Here is an 18887-nt window from a genome sequence, read left to right as displayed (position 1 = left end):
TATTAGCTAATTTTCTTGTTTTGGTTTACTTTGATTTATTTGATTGAACCCTGGAAGTATTATTTTTACCAGTCCCACATTTAAAGACCTAGTAATCTTGATGGAATTGGTAATGGCAGATAGGGTTTAATGTTGTTGACTTTTCAAATTAGAATTTTTTTTCTATCAAACTTAGGCTTTTATATAACAAAGTATGTTATCTCATTGTTACCACCGTTTTTCACTACTAGCCTTTTCAGTATGCCCTTAAAATGTATTGGAAAGGTTCCATGTTAAATGACAAATATCTTTTTTCAGTATGAAATTTTGATCTGTAGCCACAATAAGATTTTCATTTTTCAGTGCTCAGGCTCTGTAGCATGTATGCTGAATGCTTTTTTCCTTAGCACCTTTAACAGTAAGGCGTTACTGCATTTTACAAAACATCAATTCAACATGTCTTGGATTTAGTTTGTATTCATAGATTTTGTTAAGGATCAGGCCTGTGAACATGGGCGCAGTGAGGTTAAATAATTCACGTGGCCACAACCTGGCTTTGAGGTTCTGCTTTTGGGGGCCATAATTTTCATTCAATGTTATTCGATGCTTTGTTCTGGTGAACAAGTTACTATACCTGCTGTGTCTATAAGCTTGAGCTATACTAAACCAAGGCTTTATTTTCTTTTGTTTTTTAACTTACTGTACTTTTACTGTTTATATAACCTATATTTCAAGAGAGAGAAGATAATGCTGAATTTTAAATTTAGCATTTGAACATCTGTCCAATAGTGAATTAATCAGTTTTTTAAAATTGATTTTTAAGTTGTTCCAGAAAAAATATATATATATGTTTTATATATATAATCTTTTTATATATATAAAAAATCTTTTTTATAAATTTTATTTTAAAAATCTTTAAAAAAAGATTTTTATATATATATAAAGATTATATATTTATATGTAGTCTTTTCTGTTCATAATGGCATTAGTCTCTGAGTACATTTTATATTATCTTTGTTGCCACATGTCAGGATACAACACAATAGTTTTATAAATAACAACTGTACTTTGATTTTAGGTACTAATTTAATGCTTTAGTTTTTACTACTTTGAAAGGGGAGGTTCATCTAAGTATTACTGATAACAGGGATCCACCTTAAAGTAAAAGTTGGAAAAGGCAACAGTCTTTTAAGCGGAACTTCAATTCTGTTGTCATGGTTACTTATATATAATGAATATAAATAGACAAGTAGGAGTTGGAAAATGTGGTATATTCTAAGTCAAGATGCTATGAAGTTGTTATAGTTTAAGGGACATTCTTAAGAAGGAATTACTTAAGTATATTACTCTTCTCGTTTTCAAGGACATGAAAAAGTAAAGGATGGTCTGGCACTATTTTATTTTATTTTTTTTTTACTTGTACTGAATATATGTACTTTGAAGATTTACATCTATAACTAGAAAGTATGCTAATCCGAGGTCTGGTTATTAGGCCAGATTCTTGTTCAGTTATTTTTTAAACTAATGTTGCCTCCTTTTTAGTAAGATTCTATGAAAGTTTTTTAACTATTAAAGTTATTTCTTAAGGGGTAGCTCTTATACTTCCTCTACTCTCTTTTTCAGTTTCCATAAAAAGCTGTTTTCTTAGCTATTACTCCAAATAAAGTTCTTTGGTTTGCTTAAAAATGTAGTGTAATGCAGTTGTTTTCTCCCCGCTAACCCGAATGTCCACAGTAGATATCGAGACAGCTTTAGGAAGGTGACGGTCATGGGTAAGTGACGGCTGTGCCTGTCATCTTCAGATTCTTCAAATACTGCAAACTATGAAACATGTTAAGACCAATATAAACCCAAAGATGTGAGTTGATTATACTGTAATAATTACATTCATAAAAAGTTTACTATCTTCAATGCCAAAAAAGTCTTAACCTATAAATGATTATATACAATCTTAGAAAATGTGCTTAACAGTTATGGCTTCTTTATTTCTATGAGGAAAGATTAGTAAGAAACTTAAAATTAACATCCTTTTAAGATTTTCTGTTCCATTTTAATGTATTTTAGGCATTTAGAACTAGCCTGGCATAATGAAGAAAGAAATAAAAGAATTAAAGATAACTGAGTTTTGATCCTATGTTTATCTCTAAAATGGGCTGTCTTGTTCCAATTTTCAAAATTAGAATAATTTTTACGTGCCTTACAAGACCAAGAATTAGTAGGAATAAAGTTGGAAGGATGATGTCAGTTATTTCTGTCTTTGAAAGTATTTACATGGAAAAGAGTTTGCTTAAAATTATATTCTTAATCAGAATTTCTTTAAACTACATCATCTAATTGCTTCTGTAAAATCGTTATGGTACTACAATACAGTGGACACTCTTACAGCTTAAAGAAATGGGCTTTTTGTTGTTGTTGTTGTTTGTATTTTTGAGATGGAGTCTGGCTCTGTCACCCAGGCTGGAGTGCAGTGGCACGATCTTGGCTCACTGCAACCTCCACTTCCCAGGTTCAAGCGATTCTCCTGCCTCAGCCTCCTGAGTAGCTGGGATTACAGGCACATGCCATCATGCCCGGCTAATTTTTTGTATTTCTAGTAGTGATGGGGTTTCGCCATGTTGGCCAGGCTGGTCTCGAACTCCTGACCTCAAGTGATCCGCCCGCCTCAGCCTCCCAAAGTGTTGGGATTACAGGTGTGAGCCACCGCACCCGGCCAGGAAATATTTTTTAAAAGGAGTCATGTACGTCATGTACATTGATGTACATGAAATGTACGTCAACATTTCATATGTATTCTATATAATAAACACACTAAAGCTTGCTGCAAAACATCAGTTTAGGAATTTTTTATGAGGGTTTATTAAAACTAGCGCCAATGGAATAAATTCCCGAGTAACCCCTGCAGTAGCGTATCTGAGCTCTCAACAGCAAAGAGCAAGAATGCTAGAGCAAATAGGATTGTGTTATGGCAGAAAATTTTATTTGATTTTTCAGTTCTGGTGATGGATTTTTAATTCATTTACAGATATCTCTGGAGCCACCATAATAGACTCTTAAGATTCTGTGCTTCCATTTCAAAATTTAGTTGGTAAATCCAGGTAAGTTGCACTATTTGCCCTAGATGACATTTGTGAGGTTTAACTGTTTTACAAAATAAAACTTAGGAGGTAACATCATTATTTTACTATAATGAGACAGGGTTTTTTCACATGGCTCTAATCCACAATTATAAGATAGTAAAAGAATTTGAGGCCGGGGACGGTGGCTCACTCCTGTAATCCTAGCACTTTGGGAGGCCGAGGCGGGCAGATCACGAGGTCAGCAGTTCGAGACCAGCCTGGCCAATATGGTAAAACCCTGTCTCTACTAAAAATATAGAAATTAGCCACACATGGTGGTGCGTGCCTGTAGTCCCAGCTACTTGGGAGGCTGAGGCAGCAGAATTGCTTGAACCCAGGAGGCAGAGGTTGTAGTGAGCTGAGATCACACCACTGCACTCCAGCTTGGGTGACAGAGCGAGACTCCGTCTCAAAAAAAAAGAATTTGAAGAGTCACCAAAAAATGATTAAAAACTATGGTGCTAAATTCTTACAGGATATATATTACAATGAGAGTCTTCACCAAAAAACCACACATCACATTTATTTCATACATTTTGGAATTATAGCTAGTCTCCAAAGTTTGGAGGGTGCTTTGTTCTTGATTTGATTCTGAGAATCTGTTTTATGAAGAACATATGCAGCATTAAGCAAATATATCTGCTTCCCACATAGTTACCTATACAAACTAGAAAAATCTAATTCTACCATTAACTACGGTCTTCTCTTTTAGCACTTGAGTGTAGTTTTGCCTGTTTTTGAGTTTCATGTAAATGGGAGTATGTTCTCGTGTATGACTTTTTAGCTCAACATCTTTATGTTTGTGAGATTCTTTGATATTGTTGCATGTAGCTAGAATTGGTTCGTGTTGATTTTTATGTAGTATTCTGGTACTTGACTATACCATGATTTATTTTATCTATTATGTGGTTGATGGATATTGTGGGTGGTTTCCAGGTTTTGACTATTACAAATAATGCTAATGTGAGGATTTTTGTAAATGTGCCTTGGTTGATCTGTGTGTACTTTTTAGCTGGGCATGCACCTAGCGTGGAGTTGCTGGCTCAGAGGTGTGCTTGTGTTTAACAGATAATGCCAGAGTTGTCCACAGTGAGTGTAACAGCTCATTCTTCCACGAAAGTGTGTAAGTTTCTGTTGCTCTAGAGACTCATTAATATTTATTATTGTCAGTCTTTTTTTCTTTTTCTTTTTTTTTTTTTTTTGAGCCTGGGTCTTGCTCTGTCACCCAGGCTGAAGTGCAGTGGCACGATCATGGCTCACTGCAGCCTTGACCTCCCTGGCTCAAGCGATCCTCCCATGTCAGCCTCCCAAGTAGCTGGGACAACAGGCATGCGCCACCATGTCCAGCTAATTATTGTATTTTTTTGTAGAGATGGGGTTTCACCGTGTTGCCCAGGCTGGTCTCGAACGCCGGGGCTCAACCAATCCTCCTGCCGAGGCCTCCCAAAGTACTTGGGATCCCAAAGGGATTCCATATGTGAGCCACTGCAACTGGACTTTCAGTCATTTTTTTCAAAGTTTTAACTATTCAAGTGGATATTTAATATATCTCATTGTGATTTTAATTTTATTATTTTGAGTAATAATTAGATAGAACACTTTTTAAAAATTTTTCAACTTTTATTTTAGATATAGAGGGTACATATGCAGGTTTGTTACATGGGTATATTGTACCCAGGCAATGAGCATAGTACCAACAGGTAGCTTTTCAGCCACGTCCCATTCCTTCCCTTCCCTATCTGGTAGTCCACAGTGTCTGTTCCCATGTTCGTGTCCATGCATGCTCAGTGTTCAGCTTCTACTTATAAATGAGAATATGCAGTATTTTATTTTCCGTCTCTGTGTTAATTTGCTTAGGATTATGGCCTCCAACTCCATCCATGTTGCTGCAAAGGACATGATTTCATTCTTTTTATGGCTGTGTCATATTTCTTGGTGCACATGTACCACATTTTCTTTATCCAGTCCACCACTGAAGGGCACCTAGGTTGATTCCATGTCTTTGCTATTGTGAATAGCATGGAGATGAGCATACAATTGCATGTGTCTTTTTGGAATAAGGCTCTATTTTCCGTTGGGTATATACCCAGTAATGGGATTGCTGGGTCAAATGGTAGCTCTGTCTTAAGTTTTTTGAGGAATCTCCAAACTGCTTTCCGCAGTGGCTGAACTAATTTACATTCCCGTCAACAGGTATAAGCATTCCCTTTTCTCCACAGCCTCTTCAGCATCTGTTGTTTCTTGACTTTTTATAATAGCCATTCTGACTGCTGTGAGATAGTATCTCATTGTGGTTTTGATTTGCATTTCTCTAATAGTGACAATGAATATTTTTTCATGTTTCTTGGCCACTTATGTGTCTTTTGAGAAGTGTCTGTTCATCTCCTTTGCCCATTTTTTTTTTTAAGATGGAGTGTTGCTCTGTGGCCCAGTGCTCTGCACTGGAGTGCCGTGGTGCGATCTCGGCTCACTGCAAGCTCCGCCTCTCGGGTTCAAGCGATTCACCTGCCTCGGCCTCCCAAGTAGCTGGGAATACAGGTCTGCACCACCATGCCCAGCTAATTTTCGTATTTTTATTAGAGATGGGGTTTCACCATGTTGGCCAGGCTGGTCTCAAACTCCTGACCTCAAGTGGATCTGCCTGCCTTGGCCTCCCAAAGTGCTGGGATTACAGGTATGAGCCACTGTGTCTGACCATTTTGCCTTTTTTTTTTTTTGAGACAGAGTTTTGCTCTGTTGCCCAGTCTGGAGTGCAATGGTGTGATCTCGGCTCACTGCAGCCTCCGCTTCCGGGTTCAAGCGATTCTCCTGCCTCAGCCTCCTGAGTAGCTGGGAGTACAGGCGTGTGCCACCACTCCCAGCTAATTTTTATATTTTTAGTAGAGGTGGGGTTTCACCATGTTGGCCAGGATGGTCTCGATCTCCTGGCCTCGTGATCTGCCCGCCCCGGCCTCCCAAAGTGCTGGTATTACAGGCTTGAGCCACCACTCCCGGCTGATTTTGCCTATTTTTTAATGGGATTATTTTTTGCTTGTTGATTTAAGCTCCTTATAGATTCTGGATATTAGTCCTTTGTCAGAAGCATAGTTTGTGAATATTTTCTCCCATTCTGTAAGTTTACTCGGTTGATAGTTGCTTGTGCTGTGCAGAAGCTCTTTAGTATAGTAAGGTCACACATGTCAATTTTTGTTTTGTTGCGGTTGCTTTTGAGGACTTAGCCAAAAATTCATTGCCAAAGCCGATGTTTAGAGGGGTATTTGCTAGATTTTTCTCTAGGATTTTTTTTTTCCCCCCTTGAGACAGGGTCTGGCTCTGTCACCTAGGCTAGAGTGCAGTGGCTCACTGCAACCTCCACCTCCCTGGTTCAAGCGATTCTCCTGCCTCAGCCTCCTGAGTAGGGAGCCACCACACCCAGCTGATTTTTATATTTTCAGTAGAGTTTCTCCATGTTGGCCAGGCTGGTCTTGAATTCCTGACCTCAAGTGATCCACCCGCCTCAGCCTTCCAAAGTGCTGGGATTACAGGTGTGAGCCACTGCGCCTGGCCTCTTCTGGGATTTTTATAGTTTGAGGTCATACATTTAAATATCGAATCCATCTTGAGTTAATTTTTGTACATAGTGAAAGGTATGGGTCTGGTTTCAATCTTCTGCATATGGCCAGCCGGTCATCCCAGCACCATTTACTTAATAGGGAATCCTTTTCCCACTGCTTGTTGGTGATGGCCTTGTCGAAGATGAGATGGTTGTAGGTGTGAAGCTTTATTTCTGAGTTTTCTCTTCCGTTCCATTCTATTCTACTCTGTTTTTGTACCAGTACCATACTATTTTGGCTACTATAGCCAGTGTGATGCCTCCAGCTTTGTTCTTTTTACTTAGAATTGCTTTGGCTATTAATATTCGCTCTTTTTTGGTTCCATATGAATTTTAGAATGGTTTCCTTTTCTAATTCCATGAAGAATGATGTTGGTAGTTTGATAGAAATAGTGTTGGGTCTGTAAGTTCCTTTGGGCAGCATGGCCATTTTAACATCTTTCAATCCATGAGCATGGAACATTTTTCATTTAATTTTGTCATGTCTGATTTCCTTCAGCAGTGTTTCATAGTTCTCCTTCTAGAGATCTTTCACCTCTTTGGTTAGCTGTATTCCTAAGTATTTCATTTTCTTTGTGGCTATAATAAATGGGATTGTGTTCTTGATTTGCCTGTCAGCCTGGATGTTACTGGTGTATAGAAATGTTACTGATTTTTATATTTGTACGTTGATTTTGTATCTTGAAATCTTATTAAAATTGTTCATCAGTTCTAGTAGCCTTTTGGCAAAGTCATTAGGGTTTTCTAGGTATAGAATCATATTGTCAGTAAAGAGAGATAGTTTGGCCAGGCATGGTGGCTCATGCCTGTAATCCAAGCACTTTGGGAGGCTGAGGCAGGCAGATCCCGAGTTCAGGAGATCAAGACCATCCTGGCTAACACAGTGAAACCCTGTCTCTACTAAAAATACAAAAAATTAGCCGGGCATGGTGGCACGCGCCTGTAGTCCCAGCTACTTGGGAGGCTGAGGCAGGAGAATCAGTTGAACCTGGGAGGCGGAGGTTTCAATGAACCAAGATAGCACTACTGCACTCCAGCAGCCTGGGCAACAGAGCAAGACTACGTCTAAAAAATAAAATAAAAATAAAAATAAAATAGAGAGAGAGAGATAGTTTGATTTTCCTGTTGGATGCCTTTTATTGCTCTGGCCAGGACTTCTAATATTCTGTTGAATAGGAGTGGTGAGGGCAGGCATCCTTGTCTTCTTTCAGTTCTCAAGGGGAATGCTTCCAGCTTTTGCTTGTTCAGTATGATGTCAGCTGTGGGTTCATCACTGAGGGCTCTTATTATTTTGATGTATGTTCCTTCCATGCCTAGTCTATTGAGGGTTTTTTAATCATGAAGGGATGTTGGATTTTACCAAAAGCTTTTTCCTGTGTCTATTGAGATGATCATGTGGTTTTTCCTTTTAATTCTGTTTATGTGGTAAATCACATTTATTGATTTACATATGTTGAACCAGCCTTGCATCCTAGGAATAAAGCCTGCTTGATCCTGGTGAATTAACTTTTTGATGTGCTGTTGGATTCAGTTTGCTAGTATTTTGTTGAGAATGTTTGCATCTGTGCTTATCAGTGATATTGGCCTGAAGATTCCTTTTTCGGTTGTATCTCTGCCAGATTTTGGTATCAGGCTGATGCTGGCTTCATAGAATGAGTTGGGGAGGATCCCTTCCTCCTTGATTTTTTTTTTTTGGAATAGTTTCAGCAGGATTAGTACTAGTTCTTTTTTGTATGTCTGGTAGAATTTGGCTGTGAATCCATCTTTTGCAGGGCTTTTTTGGAATTTTTATTTTTGGTAACGGATTCTATTTCAGAGCTTGATATTGGTCTATTCAAGGTTTTAGCCTCTTCCTGATTCAATCTTGGGAGATTGTGTGTTTCCAAGAATTTATCCATTTCCTCTAGATTTTAAATTTTGTGTGCATAGTTACTCATAGTATTCTCTGAGGATCTTTTGTATTTCCGTGGGATGAGTTGTAACAACATCTTTGTCATTTCTGATTATACTTATTTGGATCTTTCTTCTTTGTTAATCTAGCTAGCAGTCTATTAATCTTGTTTATTTTTTTCAAAGAACTCTTGGTTTCACTGATCTTTTGTATGGGTTTGGTTTTGTTTTTTGAGACAGGGCCTCACTCTGTCCCCCAGGCTGGAGTGCAATGGCGCGATCTCGTCTCACTGCAACTTCTGCCTCCCAGGCTCAAGCAATCCTCCCTCCTCAGCCTCCCAAGTAGCTGGGACTACAGGTGCACGCCACCATGCCAGGATGGTTTTTGTATTTTAGTAGAGATGGGTTTTTGCCATGTTGGCCAGGCTAGTCTCAAACTTCTGGCTTCAAGTGATCTGCCAGTGTTGGCCTCCCAAAGTGCTGGGATTACAGGTGGGAGCCACTGTACCCGGCTTTTGTATGGATTTTTGTCTCAATTTCATTCTCTAATTTTAGTTATTATTTAGTGCTTCTCTAATTTTAGTTATTATTTTCTTCTGCTAGCTTTGGGATTGTTTTCTTTTTTTTCCTCTAGATCCTTTAGATGCAAAGTTAGATTGTTAGTTTGAGATCTAACTTCTCGATGAAGGCATTTAGCACTATAAACTTTCCTCTTTTTTTTTTTTTTGAGACAGAAGTGTTTTGGATTTTCGATATTTTCAGATTTTGGAATATGTGCATATACGTAATGAGATGCCTTGGGGATGGGACCCAAGTCTAAACATGGAATTAATTTATGTTTCATATACTCAGTATACACATAGCCTGAAGGTAATTAATACAGTATTTTTAATAATTGCGTGCATGAAATAAAGTTTTGACTGTGACCCATCACAAGGTCAAGTGTGGAATTTTCTACCTGTGGCACTATGTCAGTGCTCAAAAAGTTTTGGATTTTAGACCATTTTGGTTTTCAGATTTTTGGATTAGGGATCAAGAATGAAAATTGTTTTTCCCAAGTGCTGCCTCTTGACTTCAGTTGCAGTGAACGTATTGTTATTTTTCCCTCAAACACGAAGGCATAAAACCTTGGCATTCTCACTGATTAACACTTTTTTTTTGCTTTAGATGGAGTCTTGCTGTGTCGCCAGGCTGGAGTGCAGTGGTGTGATCTCATCTCACTGCAACCTCCGCCTCCCAGGTTCAAGCGATTCTCCTGCCTCAGCCTCCTGAGTTGCTGGGACTGCAGGTGCCCGCCACCACGCCCAGCTAATTTTTGTATTTTTAGCAGAGACGGGGTTTCACCATGTTGGCCAGGATGGTCTCAATCTCCTGACCTTGTGATCCACCGGCCTCCTGACCTTGTGATCCGCCCGCCTCGGCCTCCCAAAGTGCTGGGATTACAGGTGTGAGCCATCACACCCGGCCTGATTAACATTTTTCTTCCATGTCTGTATCATGTCCTGTCTGTTCTTCAAAACACATTACTTATTTTCACTGCCATCATTCTAATCCATGCCTTCATCACATCACATTTGCATTACTAAAATAAGCTTTTAGCTAGAAAAAGCTGATGAAACACTGACTTAAGATTATATGTTATGTGGTTTGTTACTTAAGTCACGTCTCACATATTTTTAGTCTGTTTTACTTCCCTAATAAAAGAATGCCCCTGAGAGCAAGGACCATATGAAGCTTTTGCATTGGTTATGGCATTCAGGCTGACGGGAAGCCATACATGGGTGTCACTCAGTATGTGTGATTCATCAGTGACTGCAAAAATGGCAAAACTAAACTCATCTAATCTTTAAAGGGCTATGAAAATTAAAATGACTATGTAGAACACACAAAAATGACACACAAGATGTTTTATGTGAGACACGTTATAGGTATTTTGTTGTTGTTTAGGGATAGATCTCACCCTGTAACCCAGGCTGGAAATCAGTGGTATGATCATAGCTCACTGCAGCCTCCCTCCTCAGCCTCCTGAGTAGCTAAGACTACAGGCGTGTATCACCACACCCACCTAATTTTTTATTTTTTGTAGAGACAAGCTCTCCTTATGTTGCCCAGGCTGGTCTTTCTATAATGTTTATGACTTCAAAAATGGTAAGACAGCTGATTCCCATTATTCACAGAAGTTATATACTACAAAGTTGAGGCAAACACTGAAACATTTTGCCAAGGGGAAATACAAGGTTAGGTTCCCATGAGCCGCTGGTCACAAAAATCATACATAACCTTGTTTTATGTGTTTATACTTAAAGACACCTTATTTAATATATATTGCTGATCATTAACACTGAGCTTATGGCCCAGGCCTGAAGACAGCTGATCTGACACATGTATTTTCCACAAGGCATGTCTTAGCCCTCCTGTGCTGAGGAACGGCACTCTGCCTGGGGGCCATGTTAAGTGGCAATGATTGTGCCTTGGATAAACTGCATTGGCCACTGCACAAAGCTTGGGGGCCTTTTTAAACAGCAGAATTTCTGTAGCACGAAGTAAACATGTGAACAGGATGCTTGTTTACAGGATGAGGCCGAAATGAAAAGGCGGGGTAAGTGTCACCTTGTTCCACTGCAGCTAGGGATGTGTGTCAGGCAACTTGAGTTTGTCATCATTCTGTGTGTCCAAGGACCTTAAAGTGGTTACAAATAAAGTTTGGCAGTGAAGCCAGTTTACAGATATGTAATCTGTGAATGAGATCAACTGTACTTTATTGTGGATTGATAAAATCTCTGATATTCAGGAGGAGCAGAAAAGCAAAGAATTTATGACACGGTAGACTTTGTTAAATTTTATTTAAGGGCTTGAAATTTGCATTTAAGGCAGCCGTAAGTTTTTATTCATTGTATTATACGACTCCAACAAGCCTGTCCAGCCACCCCCACGGTGTTTTGCATGTTCAAGATTTCACCCGAACTGATGAAACCCTTTCCCAAATATTTTGTAGGTTCTCTGTGCTTTTTAGATGCACTTTCCCTTCTCGCTCATTCTTACATTCAACGGAAACTTGCTAAACACCTTCTCTGTCCTGGGCACTGTACCAGGTGTGGAAGATAAGCTCTCCTTGCGGCGCTTGATTCTCTTGCAGCCTTGCACCTTGGGGGTGTTTAGTAAATGCCGCCTCAACACAAAGGATGCCACATATTTTACAGAATAAAATGGAACGGGAGCAGTCGCCCAGTTAATTGAGATTTCAACACAAATACTTGAGGCAAGTTTTCATTGTTTTTAGTGTCCAATTATTACCATTATGGACTCACTCATCTTGCATCATCCTCCATAATTTTTCTCATACATTTAAAATACAAAATAAGGTCTTAAAAAGATGTAAAATGCCAACAGGTGAGGCTTTAGGGGAGAAAATACCTAAAGATGATTGGGGTGGGGGTGGAGGTGGTGAAGGAGGGCTGCGCCTAGGAGACAGCTGTGTGGGAAATGGGGCTGATGAGAAATGCCTGGGGCAGGTACCGGAGAGTCGGACGCTCAATTCCAAGTTGTCACTTTTACGTAAACCAGACCTTCCAGCATGAGGCAGCTTTGCACAATGATGGTATGGCGTGCGGGTAGGTTAGTGAGGGAAGTACTGCCTGTTCTCCCGCCAGATCCCAGCACTCTGTCAGAGGCTGAGCGTTCTAGGAATTCATGGTGAGTTAAGTAGCTGCGGTGAGGAACTAGCTCAGCAGGGCCTGGGGCAATGTGCATTAGAGGTAACCTTCGCAGGAAGCGGAAGGGCTGACATCTGGGTCACATGCAGAATGTAGATAATGTGCACTATGTAATAAATGTCCCTGCCTCTTCCGTCCCCATTCCATGCCAGGGTTAAAGACGGAACACAATTACACTTCTTGGTTGGGTTGGGAGGATGCGCTGTTCATTCATTGTGTCAGGTCTTCCTCCTCCTAAACTTGGGCCCTGCGTTGAGATACGCTCCATCAAAGCACCTGCCTGCTACTAGCCTGCCCTGCTTTTAGTCCCTATCAGCAATAGAGTTTGGATCACTTAGAACGAAAAGCAACAGGAGGACAATGGATCCAGGAGGCCTCTTAACTGCACATGTGCTGCCTGGCCTCGAGGAGACAGGATGGAGAGGTACCTTCTTTTTAGCCCTTTAGACTTTATTGGCCTAGATATCTACCACGTGAGGTCAGATGGGATCCTGGATTTTATAAAACTCAGACCTTGGTAACTGTGGTAAAAGCAACACAGCCAATTTTTAGCTGGGGAGGCAGGAGTGAGTCGGTGGAAGGGCTTGGTAAGCAAGGTAAAGAACAGGAGGTACAGAGACCAACCCCCACCACCCAACCACCTGTCAGAAAACACAGAGAAGACATTTACCTGCCTTTCAAGCTTTGCCAAGGATACAGGGACTTGCTTCCTCCAGATTAGTCACAGTCCAGGAGACTATAGCAACTGCTTGGTCTTTTCCTGGTCCAAAAGTGTGAACTTTCCAACCTGATATTCTAAGTATTTTCCTCTGGCTCACAAATCTCGGAGGAGCAAATCCAAAACTGACTTCCTGTAGGTCTTGATAAATTGTTACAGAAGTACTGGAGGATGCTTTCTATACCCATGTTTCTAAATCTGGTTATTTTCTTTCAAAGTCTCCATCTCCTACCACTCCCTCCCCCCATTTCATTTCCCTTCTATTCCTTCTCAAGCAAGATGTATTGTCTTAAACAAATTGTCTAACAATGGAATTTCACCTTTTCTCCCCAACTGAAGCATCTTTCAGGGCAGGTTCCTATCTATTTTCCCTTCCACGGGGCCTAAGAGGTATTAAATACTAGCTTGATAAGTGATGCTATGGACTGAGTGTTTGTGTCCCTTCAAAATTCATCTGTTGAAATCTTAACCCCCAAAGTGGTGGTGTTTGGAGGAGGGGCATTTGGGAGGTAATTGGGTCATGAGGGTAGGGCCCTCATGAATGGGATTAGTGAGCTTATAAAAGGGACTACAGAGAGCTCTGTCGCTCTCTTTCTGCCATGTAAGGATACAAGAAGTCTGTAGTTTACAACCCAGAAGAGGGCCCTCATCAGAACCTGACCACAGTGTCACCTTGATCTTGGACCTCCAGCCTACAGAACTGAGAAATAAGTTTCTGTTGCTTATAAGCCATCAGTCTACAGTACCTTGTTATAGTGGCTTCAACTAAGACAACTGATTTTCTATTTTTTTTTTTTTTTTTTTTTGAGACAGGGTCTTGCCCTGTCGCTTAGGATGGATGTGGTGGCATGCCATCTCAGCTCACTGCAACCTCTGCCTCTCGGGTTCAAGTGATTCTGATGCCTCAGCCTCCTGAGTAGTTGGGATTACAGGTGTGCGCCACCACACCCAGCTAATTTTTTGTATTTTTATTAGAGATGGGGTTTCGCTCGGTTGGCCAGGCTGGTCTCAAACTCCTGGCCTGAAGTGATACGCCCACCTCTGCCTCCCAAAGTGCTGGGGTGACAGGTGTGAGCCACTGCACCTGGCCTTGATTTTCAATGAATACTCTCTACTTATCATAAAATTCTAGGTGTCACAGTTATCTAAAGGGATGAAAACAGAGCACTTCCTAATCATGGAAAATTCTCCAGATTGTGATTTAAAACTTTTAGCAGAATCTTAGAATTTCTAAAGACTGCAGGAAAGTGCCTAAGACAAGGCAGGACTATGAAAGCCATTATCACTTTCTAGCCTACAGTAACACTGGATAAGATAGAATATGACCTGCCTAAGTTTGAAAACCGGAACTTTAAGCATTGTACGTTCTAATATAATACATACTCAATATAATATCTGGCATTTAGAAGCTTGGCCACTGACTGATACATGAATCATGCTAGAAAATATGCATTTTTGATCTTTTAAAAATGCATTTTACAGTTAATAAGAGTTCAATAAAATAGAAAGCGTGCATTAAGTGGTCTTTATTGATGTTTCACATTCAGTTATTATCAATTCTTCAGTTAATTGTACAAGTATGATAAATTATTTTCTATTTGCTGTGGGAATTTAAATGTAAAATAAATACAAAATACATGTGTGGTTTAATGAACACTCAATGAAGCATCTCTTCTGAGGTATTCCTTTCAGTCTGGTTTTATCCCAGATCTTTTTACTTCCCCTAGGAATAGTCTATTAAACCACACAATGGATCTGTGAACCTGTAGATCAAGTTCACTGTAAATCTGTGAACTTGTGTTTTAATTACATTAGACATATTTTTTGATCTCATCATACAACACCAATACAAAAGCACCGCCCATGCCTCTCAGCACATTGGACCAGGCACCTTTGAAGAAGGCCTTGGCTCCTTCGTCTTTTGCAATCTTCCTCCAGCAGTCAACTGTCCCCGTGTACATAATATCGGCTGTGGAAACAAATGCTGGTGAGGGCTCCGTAACGCTGGAGCAAAGAGACTTTTCCCCAGAAACATATCTGTACACACTGTCACCAGTTTTATAAAATCAGGGTCATCTGGGCATGGAGTCCCAGCTCCATGCAACATCCCACTGGACATCTCCTTCCTTGCTTCACTGGCAGGCTGGGTCTCCTGTCATTCCTACTCCATTAGTTCAAGGTCAGTGAAGAACTGGGGCAATTAACCAAGTAATTCATGGACTGCCCAACTGCGAAACAAGAAGGGCGCAGTGGAGCAGGAGTATTATGCTACGCGGTTACCTTTTTTTATGGTGGACCGAACTGAGGCCCAGCCTCAGATGATCCTGCACGAGGTTATGCAGTCTAAATAAAAGGCTGTAACTATTCGTTGAAACATACGAAACTGCTAACATTGGACTGTTTTTGACTTTTAAAGTGGCAATTTCATATGGTTCAACCTATAGAAGCCAAAACTTTCTCTGGCACAACAGATTGCTTCAGGCCATCTCTACCCAGCTAAACACGGCATCCCACTAACACCTGTAACTAGGAGGGAAGCAAGAGTTCTTTGTAAGAAGTAGCTAACTACTTCTTTTCCCTAGCTTTTGCACCCAGGCTCTAAGGGAAGAGGGCCGAGGGTCTCTGTAATGCTGGATACCTAGTTAAATTCACATCTAAATGTCTTACTATTCATGTTCTTATCATCTCTCTAATAAAATGGAAAATACTTTTCCCTAATAGGATAGTTGAGAATGTTAGGGGGAATTAATACCATCTTTCTTCCCTAAGTCCTTATCAAATAATTTTGAAAATTAATTTCCAGTAAGGAAGACTGAGAGGAGCCCTGTCAAATGTTCTCCTCGGGCAAAAACAAACAAGTTTAGATGAGTAGAGCACAAGCTTACCCCCCTTCCGGCCGGACTGCATCATCATTCTACGACGAACAGTGTCAAAGGGGTAGGACACCAGCCCTGCGACTGCCGTCACACTCTGGGCAATCATCCAGCTCACAAAAATGTGCACATTCTTGGGGTCAGGCAGCATCCCTGTGGACAGAGCCCAGAAGCCGAACGGCTATGAAGTGACTGTTCTCAGCAGAAAGCAGGTGGAAGGAGAGAGGCCACTGCACCTCCAGCTCCATGCTCTGACCTTGTGGGGAACCTGCCCCTGTGCAGGTGCTTCACATATGACCAGGCAGACAGCAAAGGTGGCTGCTGCCCTCTCCGGACCCCGGAGGGCCAGTGCTCAGCTTGTATGCAGGGCATTGGAAGTGGCTTCAAGTTAAACTCACTAACTGCTATGGCTGTGTCTAGAGGGAGACAGGCTCCCCCCTCCTCCTCTCTGAATAACTAAAGGCCAGAGTTTATTTCAGTAGAGGACACAAGGAATGCTTTAGCTATTAATTTATGCACCCCACCTCCTCATTCAGAAGCCTCAATTATCCCAGAGACTAGAAAAAACAAGATCAATATATATCAGGTCCTTTGTGAGTTATAGATCCCATAGGATCCTCTTTCCACACCACCCTCCTTCTCCCCTGATGCCCCTCTCTCACCCTTGGCAGTATCATAGACTCCGAAGTAGGCAGCTCTATAGATAATGATGCCTTGGACAGAGACGTTGAAACCCTGGTAGAGCCCCCTCAGGCCATCAGACTTGAAGATCTTGATGATACAGTCGCCCAGACCATGGAACTCACGCTGGGCGGCGCCCTTGCCCACGTCAGCAGCCAACCTGGTCCTAGCAAAGTCCAGCGGGTAGACAAAGCAAAGGGAGGTGGCCCCAGCGGCCCCACCGGACGCCAGGTTACCAGCAAAGTAGCGCCAGAACTGCTTATGCCGATCCACACCCCCTAAGAAGAGCTGCTTGTACTTGTCCTTGAAGGCGAAGTTGAGAGCTTGGGTGGGGAAGTAACGGATCACGTTGGCCAGGTTACCCCTCCAGAAGGAGAGGAAGCCCTGCTCCTTAGGGATTCTCACCACACAATCAATGATCCCTTTGTACTGCTTCTCAGCACTGATCTGTTTGCTGGCATGCTGGACCTGGTGGAGGGGAGGGTGGGTGACAGAGGACAGGCAGGGCAGAGAGAAGGGAAGAGGACAGGAGAAAAAAGGTTTGCACTTCCTAGATTTTTTTTTTTTTTGAAGAAAAAAAGGATGAGGAAATCAAACGGATATTGAGGACGTGTAAATCGATACTGTTATCCATGTTAGTTACTGGATAACAAGCCAAAATAATCCAATGTTGCTTCAATTATTAGGGTATTTGAGGGAAAAGGTGTTGCCCCAAATAAACTGAAAAGGTGATTGAATTATATAAAGCTATAGCCATTTATTTATTTCACTTTCCCTAGGTTTGAGAACTGTATGAGGGGCTTACTGGGGGACAGAAATGAGTAACACTCCCTGCTTCAAAGGGCTTTGGATTTAATAGACATGATGGCCAAAAAATGACAATTTCTCAGTGTCACTCTGATCACCCTGGAGATGAGGCTCTCTACTAGATGCTCTAATAGAGGAAGGAGAATAAATCCACTAAACATTAGGCCTCCAAAGTTTTCAAGCAGATAATCCAAGTAATCAATTATTGAGGGTTTGCTGCCGTTGTGAGCAATTTGTGGGGGTTTTGTTGTTAGTAATTTTGACTCCCAAATTGGGCTCTTCCTCATTGAGGGGCCCTGACCTTTTGGGCAGGTGGAGGAAAACACGAGAGGATGATAAACCATTCAGAGACCAGGTAGGGGAGGAAAAGATTTGGAGACAGGATGATCTAAGTTTATTCCGAAAATTGTTTCTTAATATTTCAAAACCTCAGCTTCATCTGTAAAATGGAGAAGAATAACTGTCTCACAGAGGTTACATAAAGATGAAGGCGTCAGCCTACATACAGCATTGTGCATGAGATACGATAAGGGAATTCTTGGGTGATGATTATTTTGATGTTTTTATTGTAAAGGTGCGTGCGCATAAGACGGTGCCAAAAATACTGGCAATCACTAGGTGCCTCCGGGCCTGAGTGCACGCCCGTGCTGTCACGGGCGCAGGATCTGGCACACGTAAACCGGCTCCGGGTGGGTTTCCATATATAGACACCCGAACGCCGGGCGCCACCCGACACCAGGAATCTGCGACTGACGCTGGACCTGTCTCTACGCAGAGGGCACCTTCTTCCCCCGCAGGCGGGCGGGCGGGCGCCCGGGCCTGTGGCCTGGCGCAGATTTTCCTTGGCGCCCCGCGCCCTGCAGCTCGCGCCGCATCGCGCGCCCCGCCCGGCCCGCCGCGCCCGCGCCCGCGCCCGCGCCCGCGCCCGCCTCTTGCACCGCGCGGTCCTCACCTGCAGCAGCAGTTTGACCCTCTCGATGGGGGCGACTGCGGTCTTGGAGACGGCAGCGGCGACGCCCCCGGCCAGGAAGTCCTTTAGGAAGCTCCAAGCGTGATCACCCATGGTGACAGCTCGACGCTCTCAGCCCGCAGGCAGCCCGCTCGTGCTCTCGCCCACGCCCGGCCTGGCACCGCCGCGCAGTCCCCGACCCCGCGCGACGCTAAGGGGCCGCCGCCTGGCCCGCAGCTCCCCCTTATATCCCCGCCGGGCTCTCGCGAGAGGAGGCGGGTCGCGGCCGGCGCTCGCGCCGCGCATTGGCTGGGCAGGTGCGAGGCGCCCCCTCCTCCCAGCTGCAGAGGGCATCGGGGGCGAAGGCGCTTCCGGGAGCGAGGCTGGGCCGGGGGCTGTCCCTGCAACTTGGGACGTTTAAAGGGCACATTCATGTTATCTGTCCCGCCGAGCCCAGGGAACACCGTGTCACCGCGGCATGTGGGCCGCGTATTTATAGCACAGGCAGCCTTAGGCCGGGGCGAAGCCGGGGCAGACACCCGGCCGCTGCCGCCGGTGGAGAGTTCTTG

At 42.5% G+C, this 18887-nt stretch overlaps 1 protein-coding gene across 1 annotated transcript; it reads right to left on the bottom strand.

The window, feature by feature from the left end:
* Positions 1-14519: 14519 nt before the first annotated feature.
* On the bottom strand, positions 14520-18600 carry SLC25A4 (solute carrier family 25 member 4). Its single transcript, XM_517556.8, has 4 exons — positions 18322-18600; positions 16544-17030; positions 15894-16034; positions 14520-14977 (listed from the first exon to the last, which is right to left on the bottom strand). The coding sequence occupies exons 1-4, from the start codon at positions 18430-18432 to the stop codon at positions 14820-14822; spliced, it is 897 nt and encodes a 298-aa protein (XP_517556.4). The 5' UTR covers positions 18433-18600; the 3' UTR covers positions 14520-14819.
* Positions 18601-18887: the final 287 nt, after the last annotated feature.

This window comes from Pan troglodytes, chromosome 3 (genome assembly GCF_028858775.2).
Source record: "Pan troglodytes isolate AG18354 chromosome 3, NHGRI_mPanTro3-v2.0_pri, whole genome shotgun sequence".
In the NCBI taxonomy this organism is placed as follows: Eukaryota; Metazoa; Chordata; class Mammalia; order Primates; family Hominidae; genus Pan; species Pan troglodytes.
Note: the sequence above shows the minus strand (reverse complement) of the source record. Positions and strands in the feature narration are given on the sequence as shown.